The sequence below is a fragment of the Dendronephthya gigantea genome, unplaced genomic scaffold, assembly GCF_004324835.1.
Source record: "Dendronephthya gigantea isolate DGI-Jeju-01 unplaced genomic scaffold, DenGig_1.0 000026F, whole genome shotgun sequence".
NCBI lineage: Eukaryota > Metazoa > Cnidaria > Anthozoa > Malacalcyonacea > Nephtheidae > Dendronephthya > Dendronephthya gigantea.
This window is the reverse complement of record NW_021163036.1, coordinates 145255-157613: the sequence shown is the minus strand read 5'-3', so window position 1 is coordinate 157613 and position 12359 is coordinate 145255. Positions and strand designations below refer to the sequence as shown.

The 12359-nt window shown below is 39.7% G+C and overlaps 1 protein-coding gene across 1 annotated transcript; it reads left to right on the top strand.

Annotated features, from left to right (window-relative positions):
- The first annotated feature begins 189 nt into the window (after positions 1-189).
- LOC114523180 (zinc finger protein 184-like) lies at positions 190-7479 on the top strand. Its single transcript, XM_028544043.1, has 2 exons — positions 190-299; positions 3112-7479. The coding sequence occupies exon 2, from the start codon at positions 3124-3126 to the stop codon at positions 6709-6711; it is 3588 nt and encodes a 1195-aa protein (XP_028399844.1). The 5' UTR covers positions 190-299; positions 3112-3123; the 3' UTR covers positions 6712-7479.
- The last annotated feature ends 4880 nt before the right edge of the window (positions 7480-12359 follow it).

Genomic DNA, 12359 nt, shown 5'->3' with positions numbered 1-12359 from the left:
AGCCAGTATGTTGAAATTAGTTGAAGAAATTATTATTTCAAAATATGTTTAACTTTGTGCGGTCTTAATATTTACGATAGTGCAGAAATTTATAGCAATTGGCGATTTTAAACGGGGGGAAATATCTCGTAGTGGTCCGTCGTGCATTGCGGGAATTGTTGCGGGTAGATTGCTTCTTGCTGGCTGAGGAAGAAAAAGTAAAGGCATTATTTTGAATTCGGGCAGAATTTCGCATTCAGGAAGCAACCTTTTCTCAACCTGACGGGCAAAATTCCTGCATTCTATCTCCCAGAAAAGAGGTAGGTTAAAATACGAGGAACAGAAACGCGAACAAAACCAATAACGGGTGAAAAATTTGCGATGCATTTTTTATACGAAGCGTATTTTATCGACGACACGTGTAAATATATTGAGTTTTAGTATTTATCGAATTCAAGAGGTTATATTTTAGATTTACATTTCCGCAATCGTTTTAATATCTGTTCGACAAAGTTCCTACGATATGGTTTACGTACTGACGTGGTCACGTTTTGGTCCATTGTGTTGAGAAAAGATTTTGAAGATATTTTTAAAATTTGTGTGTTTGTCTATGTTTACAGATGGACTTACATATGTTATTTTGTTGTCTGACGGCTTCAAAAACGTGATTTTTCCTCCCAAACTGCAGCTGTTAACCCATGAGGCTAAAACTAGAGGAGGTTGAAATTTCCTGAAATTAGAACATTTGAGGAAATTCCCTGCATATCAGAATAAACATGGCCAAATAATTGGCTGTTTTTGCCCAGTAGATCTTATCATACCGCCCAAATTATACATAGACTGAATCATGAATCATCTATTCAACAGAGACTGCCTGTGAATTGACTGACTTGTTTGTCTATTGTCTGTCATTATTAAGGCCCATGCTCTTTTTTCATGAAACAGTTTATTTAATTTTAGGTTGTAAGCATAACTACTTATTATTCAGTCTTATTATTCTCGCAGAACAGATACTTAAAAATGACAGTTTTTGGATGACTGAATGTTAGCTTTAAGTCCAATCCTTTGAGTTTATTGAGAATGGCTTGTAAAGTAGCTTCATGTCAATTAAATCTCATTCGAAGTTAATAGATCTTGAAAATGACATGCACAGATATTTTTCTTAATGAACCATGAACTATCAATTACCGTTTTCTGACATACGAAATCCTTTGAGGTCAAAAGTGGCATGACCAGAGTCGTGATTTTTTTAGGGTGGGGGGGGGGTTTGGGATGAAGCACTTGTTGGAAAGATTTTGATAGCACACAATCCTAAAACCTGTACTTTGTAGATGTTTCTCAAGAGTGGTCAAAAGAGGTAGAATGCCAACCTCTTGTAGCATTAGGTATGCCACTATTTCAACAAAGTAAAATAATAATGAATGCAGATTTTCCCACTTGGAGTCCAATCTGTTTTTTGTGTATGTGGATCAAGCTTTATATTTGACATGCATTTAAAAAATTCAAAATATCCATGTATTTATGGAAAGATAAGAGACTCATTGCATTATAAGGACAAAACTATACCAAAAATAAGAAAAAACTTGAACAAGTGTTTAAAACTAACCAGGAGCATTTGCACAAAAACTGCAACTTTCTCATGAGTCTTTCTCTTAACGCAAGCTTGACCCAACTACAGTAGAGCCTACTCAGTCTAACAATTACACTCTCGAGTGGGTCTTTTTCACTGAATGATAAATATTTTACCTTTTTTCAACAAGTGCAGATCAAGCCAACACATATAAATCACAGTTTAGGAAATAAACAGTAGGTCCACTTAAGTAAGAATTTTTGTGTGACACATATCTTAATGATGCATTATGCGCAGGTTGTATAAAACTCTATAACTACATTTTGCATAGTTAAATCCTAGTCAAATCAGGAATACACAATAGTTACAAGCTTTTTATACAACTGGGCCAAGAACTTCAAGTGCCTGTGTAGCCAGCAGCTGATTAAATACACTAGGTTGCAACAATGAAATAACATTTGTGTTCAGTCCCCCTATACTATATTAGCAACCAACTCTCACTTAATCTCATTAATGACATCACAACTCACAAGCACCGTGTCCAATCTCTTCCTTGTAAAAGATCATTACTTTGTCACATGTTATTAATGATGTGGTTTGTGACTTTGTCTATGTGCATGTTGGTTTTACAATTCCATCAAATTGTAATCCTTCAAGCTTCCATTTATTTAAACCATCTTTTTCTTGTGCATGTGGGTACATTTCAACAGTAACGGCGCATGCTCAATGTATGTGAGCGCGACATTTCTCTCCTGCATTGAGGTTTTCAAATTTATGTAAATTTCTCGTTTTACCGCATTTTAAATCCCAATTAAACCGCGAAACCAATAAATTTTGGTTTGAAATGTCGGCAGTGTGGGAATTAACGGAGTGGAGAATAAGGATTTGAAACAACTCACTAAAAGTCAACAACGCTGGCTAATGCATGATCAAAACAGGTTTATATCGTTATTTAACAACGAGACATACAGCACAAAGAACACTTATCTACAATGATATGTTGCAGACTGAATAATTAAACCTGTCCGGTGAATTGCACATCTATGTTTCTTATTATTTAGTTCGCCACAAAACCACTGAATCTTAAGAAGAAACTTCCAAAATGATACCAAAAATCCACCAACATTTATATAAGGCATTTTTACAGTTAGTGTCTCATAATAGTGAAATCTTGTAAAACTGTCCATTTTTAAGGCGACGCAAAAATTTGAAATTTTCGAGTTTTCCGAGTTTTTTCCTTCGGCCATAAACATTCGTCAGCATTTGTCACAAAAAGTTTCAAAAGAATGGGGGCGGAGGAGGGGCGATGTGGTTTTTCGATTTTTCCAGAAGGATAACTTCGACTCGACCTCGATTTCCGAGAAGAACCGTGGCGTTTTCAGTTTTTTTCCCAGCATATCTTTAAGAAGTAGAATTTTCATTTTAAAAACTCGCCTTGCTATGTGTGTTCATTGGTTTTATTAGACACGAGACCATAAATAAACGAGATTTGTGAAAGAAACTACTGCTTACCAGGCTTTGAATGCGTGGTTTACAGTTTTGTTTGTAATCATTTTGTTCAGGTGAAAAACGGTATGGATGAAAAAACAGAACAAGAGATGACTGATACAAACGTCGCTGAGACAACAGAAGAATGTCTCGAGAATGGAAGTGGTGGTGAAAAATCACAAGACGATACACTTGGAGAAGTAGTTAGCATAAGTACCACCTTGGCGCAGAACACTGTCCCGAACGTGGTTTTCAGTGAAGGTAACAAAACAGAGGGAGAAGATATGGTGTTCACTGTTGTAGCCGTGGACAGTAACATTGATGAGTACGTGGAAATGAATTCTGAAACCCTCCCCCAGGAAGTTCAACTCAGCTTAGTCCAACCACCGGCGGAGTCAGATACTGGTGGTAACAATTCCGACAGGTTATCGGATATAAACCAACTCGCCTTGATTGCAGCCAGCATCGAAGAAACCCCAAAGCACGCCAACGTAACCAGCCCCGAGGATGCGCAGGAAAAAAGCTCTGAAATACCAATGGTCGAATTGGAGAACTCGAATACCCCTCGGCAAGCCAAACCGAAAAACTACCAAGATTCGGCAGGGGCTCAAAAAAATGTAAAAGGCAGAGTGGTCTGTACCATATGTGATCAAAATTTCTCAGATCTTCCATCAATGAGGCGCCATCGCTTGATCCACTCCGAGGAGAAGCCCTACCAGTGTGATTTTTGCGACAAGGCCTTCCGGCGTAAGGATAACCTACGAGAGCATCGGAACATTCACACCCAAGAACACGTGTATAAATGTGACCGTTGCGGCAAGACCTTCCCACGAAAGTACACTCACAAGGTGCACATGTCGAGGTTCTGTATGAAACCAGGAGAGGTATCGGGGATTGGCGACGAAACTTGGACGACCACTTCCGAAAAAGCAGCTCACGTGAAAACGAACATGGTCGCGACTAAGACTTCAGAACCGTGCCATATTTGTTTCAAAACCTTTCGAGATGCATCGACCCTGAAGCGCCATTTGCTAACCCACTCCGACGAGCGTCCGTATAAATGCACGGAATGCGACAAGGCATTTCGTAGAAAGGACCACCTTCAGGAACACGTGATAGTACACAAGTTAATCCGTCCCTTCAGTTGCCAAACTTGCGGGAAGTCGTTTTCAAGAAAGAACGGACTCAAGACGCATATGATACGAACAACCCATCTGCTTGGATTCGATGACATCGTTATACCTGAGCAGCCGAAGGATTCTGAGGGAGTAGCTGTGGACGTTGTTGAGCAAGTGCTTGCAGCTGATCAGTTAGTGGCTACTACAAGCGAAGTATTTCCCGAAACCTCCCAAGGAGAAAATGTCACCAGCAACAATGAGCAGTCTACGTCAGCTGACATTTCATCGTCTGGACAGTCAAAAAGTTCAGATAATGTCGCAGTGCATGTGGTCGAACACGTGCTTGAGGCTGACCAGTTAGTATCCGCCACAAGTGAGGTGTTTCCTGGAAACTCCCAAAGCGACAAGCCAACTGGAAATACCGATCAATCCGCATTGAGTAAAGGTACAAATGGAAGCAACTTCCAGCCTGAAGGCAATGATCGAGCGCGAAGTACAACTGTGACTTTGGAATTCTCCAAAGTGCCAGCAAATTCCGAGAATCCGACAGAATCTGAGACCACTGTAGTAATTTCAGAGAAAGGTACTGAGCCAAACGAATTAGACAACCTCGAAAACGTTGAACCGATGGACGATTCAAGCGCACAAGACGTAGAATCCGTTGTGATCAAGTCGATTTTCTGTCCTAGCTGTAACGGGACGTTCCCAGGTAAAGTTGAACTCTGGGAGCATTTCCAACAACACATTGACGAGGGAATGTTCGCTTGTGAGCTTTGCTTTGAAATCTTTGTTAGCACGGAGCTGTTGCAAGAACACCAAAAGAATTGCGACCCTTCCACAGTAGGGGGTAGTGATGAAGGTGACGATGAAAACACCGTAAGTAACGAAACTGTCGGTACCCCGGAGAAAGACCCTTCCACGCCAAACTCGAGGAAAAGAAAAAGGACAAACACTGCCGAAAGAACTGATCAAACGTGCACTGTTTGTAATAAAGTGTTTCGGGATACCACCGCTTTGAAACGACATGCTTTGGTTCATAGTGGAGAACGTCCACACGCATGCGGTGAATGTGAAAAACGTTTTCGACGTCGCGATCATCTGAAGGCGCACGAAATTGCCTACCATAGCGGCATAACATCGCACGAGTGCAAGACGTGTGATGCAGCGTTCAATACAAGGTACGCACTAACAGTTCATGCAAAAACCTGCAAGAACCGACCGTCGTCGCCAAAGGAACCCGTCTCCCAAGAGGTCAAGCTTATTGGCAGCCCCGAATCAAAGCAATGTCCCATTTGTCACAAGATATTCAAAGATCCGTCAACCCAACGACGCCATTTCCGAATCCACTCCGACGAACGCCCTTTCCATTGTGATATCTGCTCCAAGTCGTTCCGACGAAAAGATAACTTGAAAGAGCATTTGCTTTGCCACTCGGAAGAGAAGCCGTTCTCTTGCGACCACTGCGGGAAATCCCTGTCCAGACGTAGTAGTCTCACCAATCACATGAACGTTTGTCCCGCGAAAAAGCTAGGAATCGGCGCAACTATGGCAAACTCCGAGAACCCCATCATACCGGAAATGCAATTCACCCAGTCCGCCGTGCAAGAAATGTGTGTCAGCGGTAATCCACAAGAAATTTCCGCCGCCCATCTCCTAGCAACGGGTCTGGCGACCTCTGTGACGTCATTAGATGTGACGACATCTGGAGTGACGTCATCTGAAGTTGCTTCTTTGGATGACGACATAGAACACGGGCTGCCGGATGAGGATGACGGAAGTGGAAACACTTTCCCGTGCGAGGAATGTGGCAAAGTTTTTCGCGCCAAATGGACCCTGAAGTTCCACCAACGTATTCACAGCGGGGAAAAGCCGTACACGTGCACAACATGTGATCGACAATTCCGTCAGTCAAGCCACCTTAAGATCCACGAGCGCACCCATTCCGGAGAACGACCGTATCAATGCCAGGTGTGTGGTCGCGCATTTATCGATTCTTCGACCATGAGACGACACGAGCGCCATCACAAGGAAGCCGCTGACCCGAATGCAGTCATTAATGACCAACATGACGTCATTACTACTGAAGACGAAATTATTCACTCCCAAGGTGACGTCATTAATGCCCAAGATGATGTAATCAACGCCCAGAGTAACGTCAACGATCAAGATTACGTCATCAGTAACCAAGTCATCGAAGATTCACACCAGATCATAGATAACATAAACGAGAGCGAGGCTAACGTAGTCCAGCAAGCGGTTGAGGTCAGTCTCGAAGAAGGCGCGATTCAACTGCTCGTGACAACAGCCAATGAACTCGCGAACTCTAGCCAACCAATCAGCACTAATGTTGTTCCAGGCATGAACCAATCAGACGACGGGACGAGACTGGATGAAAGTAACCTCAGGCAAATCTTGAGAGAGTGCATAAGGAACCAGACGATTTCTGCGGAAAAAATTGAAACATTGGAAGGTATAAACTGGCAGCAAAATCCGACGAACGAAGGCGTTGAACAATTGATATACATTCAAACTGAAGAGAGCACTCAGACCGAGTAGAAAGAGGTCCAAAAATGAACTAGCTTCTAGATAAATAAAGAACACAAGCTTAAGAAGACTTCATGAAGAAGCTACCTTTTAAAAACACAAATGCGACTTTAAGACTTTGGAGTGGAATATGATTATATCGAAAATGATTTGATTATAGCCCAATTGCAAATTAAACTGAAAATTTTAAAAAAGGAACTTTAACTTGCATGCTTGCTTAGCATTGCCTAAAAGAGTTAACGTCGAATACTTATAGTAAACTCGCAAAGGTCGGTAGCGAAAAACTATTTACAGACGTGTGAAATTTCGTCCAAATGCATTGGGTCGCTATTTCCAAAATGGGACGAAGGCATTTCTACCGAATTTGACTTTGTAAAACACCAGCATCTGACTTGAACGAAGCTTTTTTAGTTTTCTTGTGAAAGTGTTAACAAGTATCTTATAAATGTAAACGCCTGTATTTGTATGTACTTTTGAGTGATTTTGCTAAAGTGATCGGCGATTTGTGACATAACTTTCAATGTGAGTTCATCTCTCGCTTTGTAATATCGAATTACACTTGCGATCAGTAAATTCAATCTCTAGCCAGGTAAGGACAGAAGAATCCTTATCGTTGAATTTCGAAACATATTGATATAATACATGGTTGATTAAGTAACATAACAGACTTGACGTTTTCCACTCGTTCGGTTTTATTCACCTGCGACTTAACTCAACCGTCGAGATACACCAAGAATGTCTCTTGAATCGCAGCTAGGCTGTGGAGCTCCTTAAAAAGGGCACCCAGCACCCTATGATTGCGTACTGAGATTGGTAGTATTTTAGTTCCTTTTAGTTTTCTTGCGAACTTAAGTTGGTTTTGTTTGATTTGTATGTCTACGACGAAAATGTTCGTTTTTTGTGCAAGAAATAATAATTACAAGGCGTAACCTATTAGGAAATGAAACGAGATAAAAACGAATTGTTACTTTTATTCCGAAATAAAACGAGATAAAAACGGAAGCTTCCAGCCTTCCGAAGTGCGTAAATCCTGGATACATCCGGCCTTCTGTAAAGAAGTTTGTTCTGGATCATTTCACTCGCTGATTATTAATGTTTTAAAATAGTAAAGCTGCATGGGTTCAGTCAACGTCCGACAATTTTAAATCTATCATTTCTAGACCATCAGTTCACAGCTGCATAAAGTTCATCAGTTCATAAGTGAAGACTGGACTTTACGATGATAAAAACGTGTTTATGCGTCTACGTATAACTAACTACATGTGCTTCATGCACGTCAAATGTTCTTCGGTATATTTTAGGCTGTTTCATGCGAGAACAAATATCGAAATCTATATCATTATATTTCATACGTTCTTTCGATTTAAATACAGATGGAAAATTAAAATGTTTTAAAAACTTGTTTGAAGAAGTTGTAATCCTGCTCCTTGGTTACCTTTGAGTTCTGTGTATACAAAATTGTAAACAGCTGCTGTGCTGATTGCTGTGCAATACTGAACTTTGTTCAAGGAATGAAATGGATGCTTCTCCGCCTTATCACAGCAATAGGACCTTTTGGAGATGATCTGATTTGCGGATAATAATATGGGATCGATTCTTCTTTGTCTAACTTAAACAAGAACAATTTTCTTTCCAGTTCGCCTGTTTCGGAAAACCAGAGAAGGTAACAGCAACCTTCTTTCTTGACTAAGGTCAAAACGACGATTTTACAAATGGCAGAGTGAAATGCAGCCCCAAAGACCTTGTGACTTTTTTGTACTTGTATTGTGGACTTCAGATTCCCTTCTTCTGTGTACATACGTATATGATTATTGTGATCGGATACTATAATTTCGTTCTGCTCAGAAATACTCAAGTTGGATGGCGGGGATGTGAATGTTTCAAACTTTTGCTTCAACTGTCCAGTGTTGTCATAGATATACAGATGAGGTTGATCATCTACCATTATAATGATGTCATTATTGCTGTTTACAGCTAAATGAATGAAAAAATTATCGTCTTTGAGAAATTCGATCGTGGAGTCGTATTTGATATTGTAATTATTATTAATATCCATCATATACAACACGTTACTTCTAACTTCGCCTTTCTCCTCCGTTATTGTTCTAGGATATGCGTGAACGTAAATATTGTCGTTCTTATCAACAGCGATTCCTCGAATATATTGCTTGACAACTTCTCTGGGTTTGGGTAATTTAACCAGTTTGCTCTCACCTTTCCTACAAAAAAACTTAAGGTTGTCTCCATCACGAAGAACAACATCTCCATGACTGTTAACAGCAGATATCCTGGGACATGTATCTTCGCAAAGAAACAACGCGTTAGGATTTTCAGGCAATTCTCCACCCATTGACTTCCGACTAGCGACCTCTTGCCATTGTAACATCGGATTAAACCTGCGATCAGCAAGTTCAATTTCTGGCCAGGTAAGAACAGAAGAATCCTTAGTGCTGAATTTCAAAACATATTGATACAATACATAGTTGATTAGCATAATAGACTTGACGTTTTCCACTCGTTCGGTTTTATTTACCAGCGACTTGATTCCACCGTTTAGATACACCAAGAAAGTCTCTTGAATGGCAGGTAGGCTGTGGAGCTCCTTCAAAAACGACAGGCATCCTATGATTGCGGTTTCAGAACGTTCCAGACCTTCCAGTAATTCTGAAATAACTCGAAGTTTGGCTGCAAATATTTTATCGCCGATGCTGAGTGACTCAATACAAAAAGCATCGGTTGCTCTTTTGCGGGAATCTTTAAATCGTTCGTTAGCGGCCTCAAACTCTTTATTTGATTCGATCTTTAACTCTTCTATAGCAAGGGAAAGCTTTGAAACGTCGTTCAAGATCAGAGACTCAACACCGCTTGGCAATGCTCCTGATGCTTCCCCAAGGTCGTCCCGAGTTCCGTACTTTACAACAGCTTTTTGCTCAGGCTTTGATTCACCAAAAGAAACATTGAGTAAATCGACTCCTTCCTGTAGGAAACGATAACTGCTGAGAAGATCTTTGCGCGAAAGTCCATCAAGTTTTGTCTTCACGTCGTTCATATCTCTTACGATAAGCTCGCGAACTCTCGCGTCTGTAACATCGCCGTCCTTTAATTTCGCTGCCATCGAGTCTCGAGCCTTGTTTACCAACAAACCCACAGTTAAACTTAAAATGCTTGTCACGATAGACGACATACTGAATAGTAAAGGTTCAAAAATAATTAGTCTAGCGAAATACTAGATACCTTTTAGCTTCTTCATATATATGTTATATATATGTTATGTTCCGCATTCCTGGCATCAAGCAGATGGCGTGATTTTAAGGATCAATTACATCAATCTCTCGCAGCCTCTGAATACGATGATTGAAACTGCATACCAGGACTGTTATCTGATGGATATCCATACATAGAATTGTGTGAATCGGATAGGTTTGTTTTATATTGATTTCATTTAGCGAACGCTGTGCACAGTTAAGGCATCATCGTTCAGACCAATTGCAATAACCTTATTTGTCACCTGAACCCGATGGTGGGAAAGCCACGCATGCATTGTGTAATGCGTATCAGATAAATCATACTTACAGTGTAAGAGAAAGGTATTGACACTGTAAATATACTTCAGAATTTACATATACAATTTCTATAAATTATATACCATGAGAATGTCACCGGAGTACAAGTAAAACTAACTGTGATTTTTCAGACTCCGAAACAACGCCAAGGCGATTGACGGCAAAATTATCTTTGTCGTCTGAAGACTCCCTGCCGGGCGCATTAATTTTACTGTTTGCTGCGTACCGTAATTACTCGAATAAACGCCTCCCTCGAATAAACGCCGCCCTCGAATTAACGCCGCAGGGAATAGCAAAAATATCATTAAACGCCGCCCTCAAATAAACGCCGCAACCTTTTCGTCATTGCGGCGTTTATTCGAAGCATTTCTTTATAACGACTGTAAGAAATTCAAGTATCTATCTTTACAAAAAAAGACAACATTGAATCTAAACCAGTCGTGGAAATTTATTTTTCTCAATTTGAATGTTATTCAGTTCAAAGTGGCTATACTTCATAGCTTTGCTGCTTAGCTCTCTCTCTCCAAAACTTCTACGATGCGTAATTCCGTGGTAACAGCCGAGAATCTTGCCGATACCACTAGATTGTATTGGTTAAATCACAGTTAGTTAAATTGGCGTTTAAATTACACAATAAATTCAGAGTTGTTTGCAATAAACGCCTCCCTTGAATAAACGCCGCCCTCGAAACTAAATTTGCTAAAAATTTACACCGCGGCGTTTATTCGAGTAATTACGGTATTTAGCGCTTACCAAAGGAAATTCCTAAGGTAATTGCCATAAGTAAAAGATTGCTAACAACTCATTACTCTGACGTCAGCGACGGAATTGAAAATTCGCCTCGCCGGTTTTGTTTCTGTTTTTTTTTATTATTTCTTTTTTATTATTATTTTTCGTCGTCGCACGTGTGTAATGGCTCGAAATATACAAGTATATACTTGTATATACTTTGATTAAGTTTAGATTGAATTGGGGTAAGAATATATTTAATACATCTAGATTCGCTGTTTAACAAGGCCGTGTATAGGCGTGTGGCCGTGTATAGGCGCGTTGACACGTCGCAGTTTGCACAGGATTGCAAATTTAATATAACTATATAAGCACGAATTCCAAAGGCAAAGTGTAAGACAAAGTGAATGTATCAGTTTATTTACATTTTTGAACGATTGAACTTCTATACTTTTTAAAGTACGATGTGCTTCTGAATTTCGCGATCGAACAACATTTAGGTTCGCAAGCCAATGTTAAAAATAGGTACATAACGCGTACATGTGGGCAGCCTCTAAAGAACTGGAAACAATAAAGATAAGCTTCGGCAAAAAAGGGCAAGCCGTGTTTACTTTCATACAACTGTATCATATTATTACAATTAATGCGTTTTACAATGCATTTTGCAAAACGCATATGGCAATACATTATTTGCTCCACTTTAACTTCTCTATTCCTTCACTGATGTTAAAACACATTAACCCAACGCTGATGGTCTTCCACATATATTGTGTGAATGTGAACCAAATACTTGAAATTCATCAGGAAACGGTATAATATTTGCAACTGTATTCATGTAAGCAAACAGCTTTTAAAGTTTAAAGCATTAAAAAATTACTTTAAAGCATTCACAAGAGTTACATATGGGAGACCATTTTCATTCAAATATAAAATACTCTTGAAAATGAATCGCTGTTTTGCAAATTAAAATCGTGATTATCTATGTTCACAAAATCAAAGACATCAGTCTACAATTAATACCTTTCACAATTCTATTTTTACAATTGTTTTGGAATATTTTGACCAATCAATTACCATAAACACATTGTTAACTAAACTCAGTTGGGGCATTGCACATTACTAGTTGGGGGTAAAACAGTAGCTGTGGGCCTGTAGCTATAAAAAGTGCATATAAATAAATCTGTACGAAATTTAATTTAGTTATAGATAATGTGATTTGAATAGGTTGTAGAACTGAATTCAATAAAATCAGACTAATTGAAATCAGGGGCTGGCGAACGAGTCAGGAGTGGAGGGGTGTCGTTTGCTAACGGCGAACTTTTACAACGAAAATTTTTCACTGAAGTATACGGCGGTCCACATACAGTT

What these genes read in the sequence shown, in the direction of transcription:
- LOC114523180 (XM_028544043.1), top strand. Translation starts at nt 3,124, where the DNA reads ATGGATGAAAAAACAGAACAAGAGATGACTGATACAAACGTCGCTGAG.